The 21,994-nt window shown below is 42.4% G+C and overlaps 1 protein-coding gene across 4 annotated transcripts; it reads right to left on the minus strand.

Moving 5' to 3' along the window:
* Positions 1-291: 291 nt before the first annotated feature.
* On the minus strand, positions 292-17,340 carry LOC130210592 (proto-oncogene DBL). 4 transcript variants are annotated; one of them, XM_056441049.1, is made up of 27 exons: positions 17,296-17,340; positions 16,844-17,120; positions 14,711-14,845; positions 14,457-14,573; positions 13,426-13,575; positions 13,194-13,318; positions 12,952-13,066; positions 12,730-12,849; positions 11,874-12,065; positions 10,686-10,877; positions 10,443-10,614; positions 10,091-10,179; positions 9,506-9,606; positions 9,303-9,369; positions 9,080-9,195; positions 8,893-8,962; positions 8,700-8,792; positions 8,443-8,535; positions 7,261-7,386; positions 6,184-6,399; positions 5,871-5,963; positions 5,650-5,728; positions 5,448-5,493; positions 3,208-3,305; positions 2,516-2,631; positions 2,044-2,156; positions 292-1,903 (listed from the first exon to the last, which is right to left on the minus strand). In XM_056441049.1, the coding sequence occupies exons 2-27, from the start codon at positions 16,892-16,894 to the stop codon at positions 1,822-1,824; spliced, it is 2,967 nt and encodes a 988-aa protein (XP_056297024.1). In that variant the 5' UTR covers positions 16,895-17,120; positions 17,296-17,340; the 3' UTR covers positions 292-1,821. The 4 variants fall into 4 exon arrangements, with proteins under 4 accessions (XP_056297024.1, XP_056297015.1, XP_056297007.1 ...); XM_056441040.1 differs by having other exon boundaries at positions 2,047-2,156; positions 3,208-3,380; XM_056441032.1 differs by having other exon boundaries at positions 3,208-3,380.
* Positions 17,341-21,994: the final 4,654 nt, after the last annotated feature.

The raw sequence follows: 21,994 nt of genomic DNA on the forward strand, positions 1-21,994 counted from the left end.
GACGTTATTAATCACGCTGATGTTTCCTGCTATGTTGCGTCAAAATCTCGGCCGTGAAAAAGGCAAATTTCGGAAGGTAAGATCAGTTTGAAACATGAATTTTGGTGTGACCAAATTGCATCTATGAACAGCAGAGTAAAGGAGATGGCAGACAATCAGGAACATCTGCACACGCTGATAGTCCTGAAGGAGGTCTAATCAGGCAAGATAATTGAAAACACCTGCGTTTCCTTTTTGAGGCTGTCAATAAGCTACAGCATGTTGTATTGGGAAGAAATCACAGCAGTCATGTTGAATGAAATCTAATAACCCTGTGTTATATTTAGGAAAATAGGCATAATACAAGCTTTCACATTCATTGATTCAAAATATAAAAAAGTGCAAAATGAGCAAAAGCAGCAATCGCCAGTTAAAGGTAATGTGGAAAAAACATATTGTAGCCTGACCATTAACACACCTGATTATAGTGTATAGCCTGTTTTGGGTGGACGTTAAATAAATAAAACATGGTAAAATGTTACTCATTAATGAGTTTCATTGGTCACACCTTATTTAGACCGTCCGGCACTCGCTATCAAGTGTCCCCACTGTGTGTAAGAATAAACCATATTCAGTGTTTAAATTAATCTATAGTTTAATTTCGCGAGATTTTAATAATAATCCAGATATGCAACAATTGGGGAGGAAAGTAATGTAACTTCAGTCACTTGATAGATGAGTGCCAACATCTAACTGTTCAAAAATGTTTTACCATTTAGATGAACGTTAAATTGATGTACATATTCACAGTTAAGGGAATAGCTGTTCATGATTTAACTATAAAACTGTGAATATTTTCTTTCTAATTAAATCATTTCCCTAAATTGAAAGTCCATATTATACATGTAGTAATCTACGATGTAATTGTAATAGTTCATCTGGCAATTCAAATTCTACACTTATTTATCATTGCGTACCTATTACTACCTGTTCCTACTCATAATTCCCATGTTAAACTAGCAGTACGGACACAAATAAAGCATCGGGCATGAGATGTGTGTGTCCATGCAGAGCAGCGAACAGAGACATAAAGCGCATCTCATCTCAGTGGCAATAACAGCTGCAGGAGGACAAGATTCATTTCATAGAAGAGTTGCAGAATTCTCCCCAATCTAAAATAACAAATTTAGAAGATTTTTTTTTACAACAATTAAAAAAATATATCAACTGCAGCAAAAGTAAAACAGAAAATTGTAAACAAATCCACTGTGGCTGATATGAACGAGGAGACCTGGACTTACTACTGCTGGATATTCTTTTCTTCCCTTGTTTTTTTCCAGTCCTGTACATTAACCAAGAAGATGCTAACTGTCTGTTTTTGCCTATAAGAGGCGGAGTAACCATGGCGATTTGCAACATGCATTTATAGTGATGTAGCAGGCTGCTGTGCACAATAATTATCTGAGCTGTTTGGCACACAAACATTATTGATATGTCGAGAGGCATATCCATGACTTCCGTCGTATTTTATAAGAAAATAGAAATGATAAAACGTGTACAACAAAACTTCAACGTCTTTAGTTATAATGCCAAATCCAAAATAATCTACTGGTGGAAAAAAATAGCTAAAGAAAACAAGGTCCCACATATGTGCTTTGCATTGTTAGTCTTCTGAGGTCAGTTCTGAATTGTACAGCCTTCTGAGGGGAAAATGTCCCAGTGGTTGGAAGAGTAAAATGTGCAGGTGATGTTCTTCTTCTGCTGAACATCTCTGCAGTGTCACATGAGTCTGTCGCACATGTGAATCTGTGCGTGTCATCTATCCTCTGTTCTGATTGGCTCTTAGCAGGTCTCTCCCAGAATCCTGTGCAGGTCCTCGGGTAGAACACGCCCTTCTTCCCCACGACTTACATTCCTCACCATCCTGCCATTACACACGTAAAAACAACAGATTCATGTACATTTTAACAGGAATTCATTTTGTATTTTCATCTCCAGGTTTGTTTGCAACTTAATTGAAGATTAAGTGTAATACACATTTCTGAAACAAATAGCCTATTTTACCACATTCCTGACAATTCCTTATGCAGTAGCTCGATGACATCGCCGCAGTTAAAGATGATGTCATCAGTGCTGGCCATGCTGCTCTCGACCATGACCCTGTACCTGCCCACCACCTGGAACAGAAGAAAGACAATTACAACGCAGGAGAAAGGTGCGTGTTGATACTTTCCCACATGCACAGCAGTCCTATATCTATTTATATGAATAGATTGGTTCCATTGCCATCCAACTGGCAATGTCTGACCGATTTAGGATTTAGACTGGTAGCCCTCATCCCAGAAGTATTTTGGCTCTGTGTTTTCCCACTAAGCTGGTGGTCATCAGCTCACTGGGGTTCAGGCAAGACTTGCCAATAGCACCCGTTGTGGTCTATAAATAGCTGTTATAGCTGCAAGGCTTATAATCTTTGTAAATTCGTGATATCATATCATTTCTCCAGTACGATCTGTTATTATGACTAATAAAGTCTCACCAGGGGGGACGGCTGATCCTCCTCGTCTGAGTCTGTTAAGTTGGAGAGTTCCGTAGCTGCACCCCAGTCCTCTAGACCCTCACATATGGCCACTGAGTGGGCAGGAACAGGCCAAGCTGCAGGTGACAAGACGGCTTAGACGACCAACAACGGTAGAGCTAGACACTTTTGAATCAATAATATTCCACGATCTATGTGTATCCACTGTGAGAAATGACACCTGTGACAAAGATGTGTTTTTATTTTCCAGGACGTACTAAATTATCCTTCAGGAAATACAAAGAACAGTGTGTTAACTTTTAAGTAAAGCCCTATACACTCCCAATGACACTACTGTTAATGGTTGAGTCATTGGAAAGGTTCAGGGCTACACATATCTATAACCAGCTGGCAATTCTCCCAAAATCTGTCAAAAAATAAAATGAAATCAATGCCATCAAAGTGTTAAACGTTCATGATTCTCTATTGTAGGTTACTAGCATGTTATCATGTTTTACGTATCCTATATTGAAGTTTGTTTCCCTGAGAGACATCACGTAACATCTCTCTCAAGAAAGAGGGACCAGAAAGTCTTTCGAAGAGCAGAAGCTTTTCAAAGGAAAGTGTGGCAAGTAATTAGTGTAAATTCGTGTACTACAATGTAATAAAGTGATGTGTTGTATTCTTGTGGGTAATCTGTCCCAGCAACTCACTGCGTCGAGGTGAGTGAACGATGGGTTCCGTGTGGGCGGGGCTTGTGTCGATTGACTCCTCCTCCCGTTGTCTGTGGGGGTAACTTGTTGTGGAGGAGCTGTGAGGAACAGGGAGACACGCTGAGCAGCCTCCCACCGACGCTCCGCCCCACGACACACACATCTCTGACGCACTAAACCGCATCACCATTGGAACAAGAGACGACCATGACAAACAAAACAACAAAAACAACAACAACAATATCCACGGTGTCACAAAACGAGCTCATTCGCATTCTGTAAATTAAAACAGCATTCAATTAAGTTCACAATCACATATATTTCAGCATCTGATTCTGAGTCGTGTTTGAGTTTATAACACAGCCATCAATAATGTCAGAGATCGCTGAAATATATGGAAATATTACTTTGAGTACACAGTTTTCTGCACAAAGACAGCCTTGATTACATATCATTTGTAAATAATGCACAGTGTGGCTTTAAGTAGATGAATGCTTGCTAATTCAAGTAGAAATAATTAAAATAAAATAGCACTAGAATGGGCATTCACATTCAAATCAATGTCACAGGATCGTTAGAGTGACGGATATTTTCATGAGTACTGTCATTGAGACCGTTGAAGATGGCTAACCTCAGTATAAACTAAACTTCTGGCTGCGGACCCACTGAGGCAGAGTCTAACGGTCCATGCGCCTCACTCCCGCTCCGGAGAAGGACCAGCTCACGAGCAACAACGCTTTACGGCCAATTGATGCGTGTTTTCACCATTACAACTAACAACCATCACCGTCATTTTCTTTTATATTATTGAAATGACCACGTGTGTTCCAATCCTATCCGATTGCTATTGTCAAAATACTTACAAATGCTATGTGACCACGTGTTTATCATGGACACAAATCATTCAAAAAGTGACATTCATAGTATCTTCTCCTGTATTTGTGAGTAAGAATCATAAATATCACAAAACATTCCCTGAATATGATTAGCCCGTGCTCATATCCTTTGACAACTGAACTGAGTCTTTGTGAGAGTATCAACCTTCAGGTTATGACTTGCATGATTTATAATTGTCAACAAACCTCAGGAAAAGACTAAAACCAAGATGTGTTAGTCCATCTCTCAGAACCTTTGGACTTCTCTTGTCCCAAGCTAGATGAACATCTTTTTAAATGGGTCACATAGATGCAGTTTATTATTCGAAAAGGCTCTGTAATACCCACAAATAGATGGGCCCTGTGGTTCTGGACACATATCTCTCAATTAGTGAATGAAACAGATTCAGTTTATTTCACCATTAATGTATTTAGGCAGCAGTTAGTGGATGTGGGATTGGCTAAATAGAATTAGTTTGCCCAACAGTGCAACAGTGCAACTGATTGATGTATTTTGAATAGTTTTTAGTCAAAGGAGATCAACGGCACAAAGGAATGAGCTATCGGGCTTTGGCCACACAACAAATACTTGTTCGAAGGATCAATGGAATATTGGTTTTGATCTTCTCATTTATATTTGACCTCCAAAAAACAATGTTGATGATTTCCCTACGCAATGATAATTGTGAAGCTCATAAGACTCCACCATTTATCAACTGTATGACATGCTAGCATGCTATCAGTAAACATTAGTTTCTCCTACAAATAACTCCACAAACACACACAGACATCCCCACCAACACCCTGTTAAGCTCCATGTTGACACTTTCCTTGAGAACCAATGTGTTCAATGACTAACAAGCATCAGACTGTCGGATCTTGGAAAACCTTGGAGAGAGTTCCAACAATGTTTGTTCATTTGCTGACACACACATAAGAGCTCTTTGAGCATCCTGGTAAGATGTGAGTGCACTGGTGACATGCAGCACCATGGACAATCTTAAAGCCATCAGTACTGAAAAACGTAGTTCTCAAGGGTAATGAAAAAGATGCCAATACATCACAGAGGCACACTGCACACATACAAATAACTTAAACACGCTGCATACATAACATCATGACGCTTTGTTCGTAAAGAAATAACAACATGTGGGTGAAATGGAGGGGTTATTTCAGAGGGGTTATTTCAGAAATGTTATTTCTATCATGAACACTATATGTGAGAGAAGCATCTACCTTAATGGAGGAAGTTTAAATTAATTTCTGAAACAGGGTTTAAAGTGAGTTGACCCATCCCCACCACCACCCACCAGGAGGTCATCAACTGACAAGAGGATTAATGGGAGGGCATGCAGAGAGAGTCACCTGTCGGAAAGGGGGTTGTCTGAAAGAGGAAGAGAAGGAGCCTCATCTGGGAAAAGGAGAAGGGACAGAAGACAAAGACATATTAGCAGATGTATTGTCAGAGCTACAAGTAAAATATACAAGTTAAAACTCAAATGGAATCGGGCATTTCAAAGATAGAAGAAGTCATGTCAATGAATGAATGAATTGCATTCATAGAAACCTTGACACGGTTTCTGATGGTTAATCAGAATTTTTCGAATCTCTGTCAGCCAGGAAACCTTGACCTCTAGTGTGGGAGCCTAGACAAACACACACACACACACACACACACACACACACACACACACAATAACCAAGAGAGGTTTGAGGGAATTAGCTAAAGGTACACACACTGAAACACTAAAAATAGAGATAGAAAATAGAAATAAAAAGATCAAATACCTGTACTACGTACACTACTTCTCTGCCACTGTACCAGATTTCAAATTTCTTCACATCTCCTTTCACATTTTCTGTGATTCCCACTGCACTCATCTACAGAAAGATAGAAAAGTAACCAGATTTGCCGATCACCCGTCATCCTCACTGACTCTTATTATTTATTACACCATGTTTAACGATAATATGCAGTACAATTCAACAAAAAGTCACGATAAGCTTCATAAAAGTAGGATTTCTTGGAGAGCTGTTGAATTGGATTGAATTGGATGTAGCTCGGTGTACCTAATGAAGTGAGTTTATTATAAATTGTTACTCTGAGGCAGGATTTGAAGCTGTAGAAGGGCGTCCTCTCGTGATTGTCCTCGTCTCTGCGCTTGCAGAAGAGCAGAGCAAAGTCGTAAAGGAAGAGATGCCTCTGCATGGGTTTGAACCTGGCCAGCTCCTTCATTCGCACCGCTGCCCTCTTATGGCTGATCCACACGCTGAAGCCTCCCTGCATCACCACTCGGCCCAGCTGGCTGAGGTCCCCCTGGGAGAGACCGGTGGGCCGGAAAGACACGGATGAACCGAACCGACATGTCAGAAATGCATCGCACTGAACACAACAGGTGTGAACGCCGCGCTGCAGTTCTACGAAAAACTAATACAAAAAGAGAGAGCATGTCGGACAAAAGAATAATTTGTCAACTTTCTCCAAATTGGGTAAAACCGTGACAGAGTCAAATTTGAATTTATGCTTAGAGTGAATATACCGAGGTAAAGAAAATCATATTTCCTGAGCAGACTGAAACACTAAATGAAATGGTGTGTTTCCATCCATCACGTTGACAATTTCAGCACATAAAGCCAGTTACTTGGAATTTAATTAAAGCCTGCAGGTAGAGGAATATAAAAGGTATTTGGAAAATAAGATTAAGCAATCTAAATGCTTATAGTTAGGGCTGAATCAGGTTTGCCTAGTCCAGCCTTTAGATATGCTGCTATAGGTTTCTAGGCTGCTGGGGGCCGTTTTAGGATACACTGAGCACCTCTCTCCTCTTCTCTCTCTCCTTATGGATGCATTTTCATCTCTCCATCACACATTTCTAACTCTGCTTCCTCCCCAGAGTCCTTGTGACTTCACGTCTCATAGGGTCCATTGGACCTGGCTGTATCTGATGCCTCCTGCCATGGCACCGTGAAGGGTGTTTTCTATTTCTTGAGAGTATTCCCTGATCCGATGTGAGATCCTGGGACAGGGATGCCGTATGTGTACAGATTGTAAAGCCCTCTGAGGCAAATTCTTAATTTGTGATATTGGGCTAAAAAAACAAAAACTTTTGAATTGAATGAAATAAAGATGTTTTAAACTGCCCGCTCTGTCTGATCTCTTGACTGGCCTGGCGGGTACCTGGTATCCAGTGATGGCGATCTGGTGCATGGAGTCGTTGACAGACTTGAGCAGCTCCAGCATGGAGTCCAGAGCCTGCTGGAGTCCACAGCGGTATCGCTCCTCCGTGCAGTGCCTCAACAGCTCCTGACCCAGGACGGAGACACATGATGACAGGTCGTTGCTCTTCTGATCAACTGATCAAGTCTGCAGGCATGGATGCTGTCAATATGCGTCTGTGCCCGTTCAAGGAAAGTGTTCTTATCCGTCGACCTCACTGTGCATGTCTGGATTGCTTGCTCTTTGTCCAGCTGATTGCAGTCCACTTAATTAATCTAAGTGAAATATTGCAACTGTTGGATGTATCACCGTGACCCCGCCAAGATGAACTGCAATCACTTTGCTGATCCCTTCACTTTTCCTCTCGTGCCATCGTCAAAGTCCAACAGGTCTATAATTATAAACTCTCATGGTAAACAAGTGTGTCAGCGTTTAGCTAGCATGACTGCCGACTCTTCTTGTCGCCAATATGGTTGTCTTTAATAAATCCATACACCAGCATTTTAACATGCACATGTCAATGTAGGTGTGCCACATGTACGCTTGGTCTCATTAGGACCAAAACTGCCAATCAAGAGTCACTCGATGCTTGATACGGTGTCATGATGGACCAACTCAAAACAATCTCTTAACCCTCCTGTTGCCTTCGGGTCATTTTGACCCGATTCAATATTTAACCCTCCTTGTTTTTTCGGTCATTTTTGACCCGATTCAATATTTACTCTCCTGCCGCCTTGGTCATTTTGACATATTCATTTAACCCTTCTTTGGTCATTTTTTGATTTGACAATTTTAACCCTCCTGCTCCTTGTTCAATTTGACACCCCCGAATGTTGTCAATGTTTCGTGTTCTTCAACAAAAAACACAAAAACAAAAACTTAAACTTGGAAAAACTAAAAAAAAAATTTTAATTTTAATATTTTTCTGAGATTTTAAATAGCTGGGGTCATATTCCCCCAAGTAAATAATATAAATATAAAGGAAATATAAAGGATTACTGGAAAATTGAACAAAATTGGGCCAAAGGCATGAATCGAATCAAAAAAACTGGAGAAACAGGAACAGGCAAGGTTAAACACGCCATCGTGTGAGCTGCGTCGCTGCAGGACGCTCCATCACTGACTGACTTAGATGTACCAAACCTTGAGGAGCAGCTGGTACTTGGTGAGACGTTGGACTGGTTTGAGGAGGTAAGAGTCCAGACCCAGCTTGTGGTCCAGCTTCTTCTGGCATTCCTGCAGAGTGAGAACGAGAGAATGTGATGAATGAACGAGGCATAACGGGAAAACACACAACAGCTTTAAGATTGAGTCTGCCGTCAACAATGACTGACTTTAAGACCATCGGCATGTGACAATGAGTGGAATCATGAATCAGCAATATTATGAAATGTAACTACCTTGAAGAAGGGCGATTCAGAGCACTGTCTCCATAGCAACTCGGAGCAAGGCTTGTTCTGGCAGTAACGCTCATACACCTTGAACTTCTCTTTCTGCTCACACAAACACACACACACACATACGTAATATTTGATGTAATATGTCATATAATTTCACATGAAGTTTCAATGTTTCTCCGAATTTTTTCTTTACCCGTTGCAGGAAGCAAGTCCCCACCCTCTCTGGTGTCTCCAGGCAACCCTGCAAATCTTGGAGGAAGATCCTAAATGGAGAGGAAGATGAACAGATATTGGATTTGCATGAAAAGACGGGACAAGGACAACTCTGTGACAGCTTGTGTGTGTGTGTGTGTGTGTGTGTGTGTGTGTGCGTGCGTTGCCTGCTGTGGAACTGGTAAATCTCTGGCATGTTGCCGAAGAGAACGTCCTTCTGGCTGCAAAGAGCTGAAGGAAGAAGATTAGACATGGATGGGTCCTCCATTTCTGCCCTGTAGCCCTGAGGAGACGAGAGGAGAGGAGACAGGAGGAGAGGAGAGGAGATGAAAACCAGAGAACTTGAACACATGAAGCACACAAAAAAAAGATAATCAATAATCAACTCACCAGAAGGACAGAGAGCAGCTCGTCCACATATATCCTCTCTGTCGCTATCAGCTCCTTCATAATATGGCTAGTAAAAGTGAAAAAGAGAGACGTGTTGAGAAAAACAGGAGAAAAAGAAACGATGCACAAAAAAAAGAGGTAATACAAATACAGTGGAAAACTAAAGTAAAAGTATCGTGTGTGACAGGTGAACGACTGCGTACCGCGTGAGCTGCTCTGGATTGTCTTCTGCCTCCGATTCCGTGTCCGTGGTGGAGCCGTACAGACAGCTGCGGTTGCCTTGGAAGTCGTGCATTACCTCGATCTAACAAAACACACATTAAATAAAAAAATGTTTCGCTTGCTAACATTTGATAATTAACAGAAAACACAGGAAGGAATATCATTAGTTTTGCAGGTGTGCAACCATAAACCAAAATACCACATTATTGGACGAATTTAAGTTTTGACTGGATGTTAGCGCTTGAAGACAAGGATTAGTTCTTACAATCAGTCCTAAAGTGTGCATGCATGTGTGTGAAATGTAAAACAACCACACCTGTGCTGCTGTAATCCCATAACTGTCCCCACTGCGGGACTAATAAACGAATATCTTATCTTTTCTAATAGTTATTGAGACAATTCACTCTAAAACACCAAAGTGAACCTCATATTGGTGCTACAGGAAACATCAGTGCATCACCCAACTCATTACGATTCATCCTCCGAGGACCACGAATGTATGTCCAAAATTAAATAGCAATTTGTTATATAGTTAACTTAAAACACACACACACACACACACACACCTTGCGTTGGCTGTTGTTCCTCCTCGCAGCTCTTTTGCCAGGTAGCAAGTCAAAAGAGAACTTGGTGTTCAGGACATTGAAGTCTACACCTGTGGGGAGAATCACAGATGCATAAATAATACTGCACATGAGTTATGCAATAGAAAACAAAACATGGCGCTGAATGTCAAAAGCAGTGCAGGTGAGAGGAGAAGAGGGGCTCATAGGGAGTGAAGTTAAGACAACTCATGATACCATCCTAGTCAACGCAAGATAGTAGACAGAATCAAACCGTGATATCAAATGCACACCAACATAAGTGTGGGAAAACAGCTATGGGATGGCAGAAGGAGCAGGCGAGGGGGGGTCGTACCATGTTTGGGGGAGAAGAGGGGTGACTTGCAGCGCTGGTCAGGTTCCGGCCTGGGGGCCACCAGCTGAACGGGTCTGACTTGTACGTCCGCCAACTTTTTCAGACACTGCTCTCTGTTTCTGATCATGGACTGCACCGCGTTCAGCTTCTCTGTTACCATGGTAATTTGGAACTAGAAATAAAAGAGGCGTCGAGTTGAGCAGAGTTGCGGATCGTCTCGTGCGTTCAGTCGCGGTGGGTTACCTGCAGCTGCGGGGTGAGTATGGCTTCAAACTCCAGGCTGAGAATGTCGTGGGTGTTTTTCAGTGCTGATGGCGCCCTCTCCTGGTGACAGCTCAGGTACTCCAGTGCCTCCTGAGCTCCCTCTCTGGTCTGGAACTTGTCCACCATCTGACTGGCCAGGATGTAGGCGCCATCATCACACCACCGAAGGGCCTGCACACACAGAAACGAAGCACGCCACACAAGGAGACACATTCATAAAGCAACTCTTCAAACGTTAGACATAAAGCCGATACTGAAAAAAAAGACAATCTGCTGAGCTGTGTGAATTTGAGACTATTTTAAATGTGTGCGTGGTCTATAACATTCTAAATGGTTTGGCCCCTCCTCCACTCCAGCAGAACAGCGCCGCGGCACCGTTCCATTTGGCCAATCATCATTTTCTGTTAAAGCCACACATCAGTGCAACAGCCTGCTGGGCGTGATGAAGAGCTGCAGCTCCATCAGCACTTTTAAAAATGATCTAAAAAATCAGTTGAAAGCCGGTCAGCGCTGTACTCATTGAGGACATTTATTATGGCTCGCATTACTTAGGTTTAATAGTATGTGTTACTTACTTTTAATGTCCTGTACTGTAGCTTCGCATTGTGTGTATTGTGTGTTCTTCTTACCACAGGTACTGGTGTAGTGGGTCTTATCCTGTACTGTTTGTTATTGTTTTATGTTTGTTATGGTCTGTCGAGGGACTACAGATGGACTACAAATTGGGACATTTATGTTTTCACTGTATAAATAAAGATAATAATAATAATGTAATCGAGGCGAGGCACATTTTTCAATGCGATTAATACAAAGATTAAAGAAAAGGTTCACTTGAGGATATTGAACAATTTCAACCCCTTATGTCATACCAACACACAAACAAAACGATAGCTGTCATTCAGGGGCCGAAATATAAGATGATGCAGATTTGGTGACATTTCACACCTACATTTGTGTGAATTATTTTGTTCTCTTATATATTAATATTGAAACAAACATGCAGCATACAACACATGTGTGCTTTTGCGGAAACTCGCATTGAAAATAGAGGAATCAGACCATGGAGGGTCAAAAAAGAGCCCGCAAAAACAAAATACACAGCAATAAATGATTCGTTCACGTTTTTTTTGCATCAGTAATTCTGACTTTGTGCCGGGACAACGTCACCTCTTCCAGACGGAGCAGCAGGTCTCGTGCTCGGCTGAGCGAGGCCCGCTTTGTGCGTATGGCAGCGGTGATGATGTCACAGCGATATCGCAGCTCGTTGCAGCGCTGGATGATGAGCGACAGGGCGTAATGGTGGTTGGCGGCCAACTGGTGGCCGTACAGGATCGCCACCTGGGCGCGGGCCATCTCCTCCTAAGCCACGAACACACACACACACACACACACATACACACACACACACATACACACACACACACGTAAAGGTTTAAAGTGATGTTCATCCGGATTTAATGTTCATGCACAAGTTGAGGTTTCCTAATGCAACAATCATGGTCACAGGACCAATAGAGGGCGGCGGAAAGGACACTTTAGTGTAAACTAACACAGTTAGCAGCGTACTGGTGCACGAAACTAAAAGGCGAGAGGATTTTTCAATTGGATTCTGGATTATCGCGGAAAATAAGCAAAAAAAAAGGTTAAATTACTTCTAACGTTTGGTTCAGAAAGAATATCTTCAGATTTTTTAAAAATGCTAATATTATAAACTGACTCCACCACGCCATATGAGCGTGAGTAAACACAACGAGGTGGAATAATCTTACACTCACGAAAAATCCATTAAAAATGAACCACAAGTGCAAAAAATGCTGACTCATATCTGTGTGTCGGGAGTTATTCCTGCAAGATTGAGGCATTTAAATCATATTACGTACCACAACATAAAAGGATAATGATGTGTTGATATTCTCATGTTCTTTAACACTTTTCATTTAAAGGTCCTTTCCCTTCACTCACGACCAGACTGACATCACCTCAAACTGTCCTTGTGTGCTTCTTGTGCGACTTAGTTTGTGACCTGAGCGCGTGTGTCCAGCATCTCCAGGTCCGTCAGCAGCTGTTCTGTCAGAACCACCGTGGTTCCCACAGAGGCAATGTCCATCTCCTGGACACCGATGTTCTCCAGTGCCTCCTCCATCTACACAAACACAACCACACACACACACACACACACAGAGTCAATCTTCACAGCAGCGCAACATCCAGTCAGAGTTCATGTAACAGACGCCAACCGCCCCACCTGCTGAAATCTCATTTCATAGTGCAGCAGCTGGAGGTACTGCTGCATCTTCAGGTGGTGTTTCTCAAAGAAGCCATCGAACGCCTCCTCCATGTCTCTGAGCTGAGCCAGGAGTCTGAAAACACACACGACCCACAGACGCTCACACCAGCTGTCTTCTGAGTCCTCTCGTCTCTTCATCCTTCTCTCACGACCATCTCTACTTCTTGTGCCAAAGGCCTCTCTCTAAAAGGTGTGTGTACCTTTGAACTGTGCCCATGTCTGATTTGAGGTCGCGCTCCTCCTCCACATCTCTCTTGGAGGCCTTGACGGTCTCCAGGTTGGACAGCAGCAGCCGACCTTCTTTCTGCACGCTCCGGATATCGTCCTGAAATATCACGGCAGACGAAAAATTAAAAGACGAAATGAAATCAGAGAAAAATTAAAAAGGAGAGACACAGAGATACAGAGTGAGAGAGGCAAGAGAGAAGGAACCTTCATCTGTCTGTATCGGTGTGTGTGGGAGTGCAGCAGGGACTCGATGGCGTTGGCTTCATCCGGAAGGTCGGTCTCCGAAAGCTCCGAACCGAAGCTCTGCAGCAGCTGAGCGATCTCCTTCACTGTCACCGCAAAGGTCTCAATGGCCTGCACACACACACACACACACACACACACACACACACACACACACACACACACACACATAGACACACACACACACACACACACACACACACACACACACACACACACACACACACACACACACACACACACACACACACACACATACACACACACACATGTACACACACACACACACATACACACACATACACACACACACACACACACACACACACACACACAGACACACACATAGACACACACACACACACGCACACACACATACACACACACACACACACACATACACACACACACACACATAGACACACACACACACAGACACACACACACACACACACACACACACACAGAGACACACACACACAGACACACATACACACACAGACACACATACACACACACATGCACACACACACACACACAGAGACACACACATGCACACACATAGACACAGACACACGCGCACGCACACAAACAGACACACGTGCACACACACAGACACACACAAACAGACACACACACACACAAACAGAGACACACATGCACGCACACACACAGATGCACACAGACACACACACACATGAACACACACACATGCACACAGACACACAGACACACACACACATGCACACACACATGCACACACACGCATAGACACACACACACAGACACACAGACAAACACACGCGCACACAGAGACACACACACGCACAAACGCACACACAGACAAACATTTCTAATGACAATAGGTTTGTCAAATTGAGCGGTTTTAGCCAGACGTAACACACTCGGCCTGTAAGAAGAGCTCATCTTTTAAAGCTTATCGATCTTTAACTCTTTATATCCAACGCAGTGACGGGTTGGATGGTGTGTACCGTGCGGAGGACGACCCAGTCACTCTGGCAGTACTCCACTTTCGCCGTGAAGTCTGTCGTCAGGTGGTTCTCGTCGATGTATCGCAGCAGGTCACCGACCGACTGCAGCATCAACAACTAAAGTCACAGGACCACAATGCATCAGGACAACGGTGTGTGCAGCATGCAGGCAGAGGAAATGAGAGAAGAGCATCTACTGTTTCTCAAAATGGACCGTTGTCTGCGGTGTAGAGAAGTGTAAACCTCTTCCTCACCGGCATCTTCAACAGGAAGTCATCCTGGCTGAAGCGGAAGCCCAGGTCAGTGCTTGAAGACGGACTGGGGGCGGAGCTAAACAAGTCGGTGGGGCGGAGCACCAACACCAAATGCAGATTTCCTGGAAATGAGGTCTGAAAAAGAAAGTGCAGTCTGGTATTCAGCTATGTATTATTAGCTGATAGAAAATAGGACAAAGGATGGAAGATAGAAGTAATTCAAAACACATTAGGCCACATATATAAATCACATTTAGACTAGACGGAACATTTAGCAGCACTAATGTACCACGAATGATTCGAGGGGAAATGTGCTCATGTCAGCTTTGCAATGTGCTAAACTGACTTTTTGTGTGGCTGTATCCTCCACCACATCCCCATATTTGGGCAGAGGAGACCAGGATGAGAGGAGTCGGATAGACAGTCAGAAGTGTTGACAGTCATGCGATCGAGCAAAGCCCATCAGCATCTCTCCGTGTCAGTCAGGGAGCTCCTCCTGCTGGCTCTGCTTCTTCGTCACTCTTCTTCCTGATAAAGTGCTTCCCATGCCCTCCCTTTACCATCCCTCACTCTCTCTCTCTCTCTGTATATATGATGATAAGACATATAGATACACTACCGTTCAAAAGTTTGGGGTCATCCAGACAATTTCGTGTCTTCCATGAAAACTCACTTTTATTTATCAAATGAATTGAAAATTGAATAGAAAATATAGTCAAGACATTGACAAGGTTAGAAATAATGATTAATATTTGAAGTATTCATTTTGTTCTTCAAACTTCAAGCTCAAAGGAAGGCCAGTTGTATAGTTTATATCACCAGCATAACTGTTTTCAGCTGTGCTAACATAATTGCACAAGGGTTTTCTAATCAGACATTAGTCTTCTAAGGCGATTAGCAAACACAATGTACCATTAGAACACTGGAGTGATAGTTGATGGAAATGGGCCTCTATACACCTATGGAGATATTTCATTAGAAACCAGACGTTTCCACCTAGAAGAGTCATTTACCACATTAACAATGTATAGAGTGTATTTTTGATTAATGTTATCTTTATTGAAAAAACAGTGATTTTCTTTGAAAAATAAAGACATTTCTCAGTGACCCCAAACTTTTGAACGGTAGTGTACATCTTAAAACTTCCATTTATCTCCAGTTGAATGTTTTCCAAGCTTTATGACCACTGAGTGTATTAGTCGTGTATTTTAGTGCAATCTAGCGTCCTAATTGCGATGATGACTCTTTCCTCACCTGCTTGCAGCCCCATCTCCTCGACTCTCCCACAAAATACCTACAGTTCACTCCACGTGTTCGCACAGTTCACAAAGATGCAATATAACCTACGGAATTATCAATCACAAGGAGGGAAACGTCCTTTAGCCTCTTCCACCGTTGTCAACTGGTCCACCAGGCATGGAAAGTGCACTGTGTCCTCAGTGTTGTAATAATCACAACCAGACTGTTGAACTGCTGACCTTACAACAGATACACACAGCTGTCTCACCAGCTCACCGATAGGCCTATGCTTTTTATAGCCTATAGGTTTTTATACAGGAGCTTTTTGGCCCAAAGTCAAGTCGTCAATATGAAGCGGCTCCAACAAGCAGCCATGCACGATATTATTGGATTATTGCATCCCACACACACACACACACACTTATATTGTGGGGATCAAGTACTTCACATTCATTCCCAAATCTGTTACATAAGAGTGGATAACTTGAAGGCACTCCACAGTAACTGCAGGCTACTGACTGCAGTGCCATCGCTGAGAGACACATGCAACTCTGTATATCTGCAGTAACAGACACACACACACACACACACACACACACACTCAGAACACGTGTGTCATTGGCCTGTCCTGCACACAGCCTCTAAACATGTAACTGCCATCTGACTCTGTCCAGTCTCTTATTAATATCTCCTGCAGTGTGCGCTGTCCTAGGAGCACATCATCCAGCCTCTGTGTCGCAGTACTTAACTGTCTTAAGAGCCGCTCGCCTCTCTCTCTCTCACTCTCTCTCTCTCTCACTCTCACGCTCACTCTCTCTCTCAGCTGCAGTATCCTCTCCGCCCCGTTTAAAGCTTCCCACCTTCCCACCTCCCCGACCTCCAGGCGCAGCTTACCGCAGCCCGGCGCAGACGGGGGAACCCCCGCAGCGGGTTGGACTCGGCCATGGCGCGTTCGGCTCTTCCCTGCTCCCCTGCTCTCTCTCTCTCTCCAGGGCTCGGGAAGTCCGCAGCCGGGACGTGCACAGTGCCGGGAGCGAGCAGCCGCAGCGATGGCAAAGGTACCGGTCCTCCACCGCAGTGTCCGGGCGACCCGAGCGGCGGCACGCTGCTGAGTGCGCGCACCTCCGCAGACGCAACTGTCCTCTGGACCGGGAGGGAGGGTGCGTTCCACCTGGCGTTAAAACCAGAAGCGTGTCACTCCACCGCCGCACACATGTCCATCTTGTGGTCAGCGGCACTCCAACGGGCCGATACACGATTCTTTCATCTGATGTTCTTTATGATTTCACAATAGTCATATTTAAGCAGTATGACTCCCCTGCCTATATTATAATAAGTTGTCTTACCTTTTCTCAACTGCAATATGACTTTATGCCTCTTGTGTGTGATTGCTAAACGGAGAGACACTGAGCACTGGTCGGACCAGAAAAAGAGAGATAGTGGCTGTTGGGTCATTTCACTGGATCCGCTAGGTGGCGCTCGAAACTAATGTTTATTTTAAAATGTAAAACTTTATTTAACCAGGTGAGTCCCTTTGAGATTACAAATCTGTTTTGCAATGGTGACCTGGCCAAGACAGGCAGCAACATTAGAAACACATAGTTACAAACAAACAAAAACAGAACAAGACAAGTTAAAAGAAACTAAATGTTTAGAGACAATAACATAATCAAGTTAATTAAAGAAATAGTTACATGTTTGGGAACCTGCCTCCATTTCTTTCATGTTGCATTTAAAAGCAGAAAGTGGTATCAGTTGTTTGAGTTTTTAATTATTCTGCCACATATTCCAGGATGAGGGTCCAGAGTACACACAAGCCTGTTCTCTCATTGGATCATAAACCACCTCTGGATCCTCTTTTGACATAAACGGCAATCATGGTGCATTTAGGGGGCCTCGGAGCAAACAGGTAACCCCCCCCCCCCCCCCATTGAAAAGCGCCCGCCCTCCTCCCACTCTCTGTATAACCTCCAGCCTCCTGCTGAGAGGATAAACAGCTTCACCAGAACCACTCCAAGGTGTTCTGTGTGGGGTATTAAAACCCCTGAACACTGTTTAGCATTAAATAAACATTACAGTTTTTTCCGATTGCTAAACGACAGTGGGCACAACTGTTAACTACAATGTGCAAATCTCCACTCTAACCACAGTCTACACCTTCTGTAACAGTCAACAGTTCACATCGCCTGCAAAAACCCATTCCAAGCAACACAACAACACAACTCTTAACACATGGCTCAAGCACACGCTCAAACTGCAACAAGCACTATGCAGGCAACACTGAGGTAACACTCACTGAGGTAACTCACACACTCACCACCACACACGGAGAGTAAAAAACAGAGCATCAAAACACCAATACAGAAAATAACTTTCATCTTTACAGTTTGAATTTAGTTTGTGACTTCAAACCAAGTAATATTTTCTTCAAAGAAGAGAAAGAAATTCTTTTTCTTCTATATTTTTTTTTTTTTTTTTTAGAACATAACAATTCTTTAGGTAAATGAAATTAATTTTTGGCTAATAGTCTGTAATTGTAGTAATTTACGGAGTTACAGTAAAAAGGGTGAAACTACTAGTAGATACTGTGTAATTCGCAAATAATATAGGGGAGGGGCCTGCCTCTCTCTCTCTCTGGAGCCACATGTTGTCATCAACATCACATCTAATCTTTCCCTCTTGAAGCCTGGAAAGAACCTTCTGAGGGCCTGATCCATCCCTGGCAGTCCCTCTGACCTCACCGGCTCGCATGGCTTCGCAAAAGAGACAGACCAAAGTGGTGGGTGACAATATGGTGTTCCGCGACATTACGAATGTATCTATAAGTGTAGCCTTATTTCATCTTCTCTTGGTTATCTTTGTCTTCCTCACGCATCCCCATCCTCCTCACGCCTTTCTCCTTCTTTCTCCCTCTTTCTTGTTCCATTTCCCATCTGAAGTCTTTCTGAGTCTTACCTATATATACTTATATATATATATATATATATATATATATATATATATATATATATGTGTGTGTGTGTGTTCACTAACAAGTCTAAAACAGACACCTATTTAAGCCTTTCCTTTGGTTTTGCAAGTGAGTGTGTTTGAAAAGCACAAAACAAAAATATGCACACGTTTTTGGTGTGGTGGTTCCGGAGCATTGTGTGCAGTGTTTGTTAAACAGCTGTATGTTGTGCTGTTGTGCCACAGCTGTGTACGAGTTGTGGTTATTTCATGGGATGTTAAAGTGATTTTGAAAACTGTGTACAAACAAAAGTTTGTGAGTGCGAACCAGATGAACTGCTGTATTTAGCACTATAGAGTTAGTGCTGTGCAGACTCGAGTTAGAGTGTTGTCCCTGTAATATACAATCACATGAATATCAACATTTATTAAAAGTATAACAATCAAAAACTCAACAAATGTGCTCGATCCGGACTGTGTGGGTTTGAAAAGATATACGGAAAACAATATGTCAGATTTAAATGCTGATTGAGAAAATACATTGTTTGAGGTCTTCAAGTACAACTTTGAGAATATGAACACACTGAAGTAATTACTGACGCTGCAGGGTACAAAACAAAGACAATATAAGTGTATAATACAGCACCCACCTTTATTGATATTGTACTTCAGTGATGTGAATTTGACACATTTGCATTCATGGAAATACCCAAACACATTGAACAGGTCTGAACCTGCTTTCTTGCTCATTCAATGAATACAACAGTAACTAGATGTTGGTCCAGACTGTTAAATGGATTCAGATCCGGTCCCCAGGGAATGAATCCTGCATGCGTTGGGATTCTCTGACCTTTCTTCAACCACCACCATTTGATTTATGACCAACAACCTGCTAAACTATTGATGCGTCGGCCTCGTCTGTGCTTTGTGTTTAGTGCTGATTATATAATGATTGCTAAACTAAACCGGTAACTTCCTCGCATCAACATTTGAGCACATTTGCTTTCTGTTCTAAATACGAGTTTTTTTCTGGTTGTGCCCTTTGGCTGAACCTCCTCGTGAGACACTCCATGTGGGTGTTTAGTCTTTAAATGGGACCAATGCCAACTTGAGCTTTTCTGACCATGTGCTAGCACCTTTATTTCAGGCTGTAGTCCATGTATATCTGCTTGTTATCTATTCTCAGACAATTCTGTGCAAAGAGGGCGACATTTTGCATTGATAACGGTTTGTTTTAAATAAAATGAATACATTGAAATGTTTGTTACTAATATGACACACTTGGTACAACATCACCACACACTGGCCGAAAAATATATATTAAAAAAAAGTAGTGGAGAAATGTTGTCAAAGAATGAAAGGGAAAAGAATACTTTCATGTTTATAAGCCGGCTGAATGGATCGCAATATCTGTGTGATAGTTCAGTAAGATCATGAAAGAAGTCAACATTAAGTTTATGCATTAAGGTATACATGAGTTATTCTTCTTTGCCTCTGTCAGCTTCTCCTAATATCAGTTTCAATCAATCCAAACTGATACGGCAAGTTTTTGAGTATTTCCACTATTTTGATTTCAATCTGTATATTTGTAATACATGTTTTGAATAAGACGTAGATACCACAACCATATCCAAGCACAATCAATGTTTTATACCAGTCATTCAGAAGTCCCAAATAGTTGCACTCTTTGTTTCTTTTAAGGTGTGTGTGTGTGTGTGTGTATGTATGTGTGTGTGTGTGTGTGTGTGTGTGTGTGTGTGATATTGTTCGCCAGATGTCATGGATTCATTGGTCCCCTGAGAGCCAGAGAAGCCACACTAGTTCCAGGAAACTAATTGCACTGCAGATGAAACAGGAATAAGTATGGAGGCGTGTGACCTGTTCCCATTAAACCTGAGCCTACTATACATGTTTTGTTTTAACTTGGCCAGATCACTTATATGTACGGTTCAGCCACCTGAGCATGGAATACGCGTATAAAGCTCTCACGTAACACTTAACCTGCACAACTTCTATCATTTAATTGCAGTGAACTCACATCTGAGTTCATTAGAATACTCCTTTGCCTTGTGGGTGTCCTGGAGGTCGCTCTGCTGGCTGGATTCCAAGTCAGAGCCGTTGTCCCTTTGTCCCTCTTTACTCATATCAGAATAATAAATAAAACATTTTAGTAAATAATACTTTTTTTAAATATCCTCGCCGAGCCCCCGAGCCTCCAAATGATGGTCGTAAAGATGTTTCCCTGTCATTCATTCTATTGAATAATATAATAAAGAAAAGACACACTGCTGGTGCCGTGCTCAGCATCGTCATTTAGAGTCATTTTACCGTCCACAGCAAGGAGCCAATCAGGATCACCCAAAATATCAGCGTGTCAGTATGAGTGTTATAAAAGTATTCACAGATCTCAACCATTATATTGTCAACAAGCTCCTGTCGCTCTTATTTTTGTTACATAAAATATTCAGCACTGTATGAGACACCACTGCTATGTCACTACTAAAATATCAGTTGGAAGACAGACAACTTTAATATCTTGAGGAGGATTTAAACTTTTTAATGGCTCTGTCGAAAACTTTTTAGAGTTGCAAAGGTCACGGTGGAATCCTCCGGGTGAATCTCTGGCACGTTCGTGGGAAACTGTTGAAAAAGACAGCTTAGTGTTACTTTGACGTAGACGCTCCCATCATCCATACCATAATAAGACTAGGATACCTTCATCTGAGATCAGACTGGAATACTGATAATCTCCACACTGCTCCACAAGGAACTACAAATATGACACTTTATATTTGTAGTGTTTACCCTTTGTTTTACGACACAACACAATTCATTTCAAATGTTCAATCTGGTTTGTTGTTTCCGTGAGAAAAATATATTTTAAACTGTAGAGTTAAGAGGTAAAGCCAAAGCTTTTGTTTACTATTGTCTTTTTTGGTCCAACACACAGTGGGTCACCTTTGTGTCTGTATGCTTTCATAAGCAACACGAACAAAAACATCTAATATTTTGAATTCATATAGCACTTTTCTAGACACTCAAAGATGCTTATATATATATATATATATATTTATTTTATATTAATCAAAAAGCAAC

This window comes from Pseudoliparis swirei, chromosome 3 (genome assembly GCF_029220125.1).
Source record: "Pseudoliparis swirei isolate HS2019 ecotype Mariana Trench chromosome 3, NWPU_hadal_v1, whole genome shotgun sequence".
Classification (NCBI taxonomy): Eukaryota; Metazoa; Chordata; class Actinopteri; order Perciformes; family Liparidae; genus Pseudoliparis; species Pseudoliparis swirei.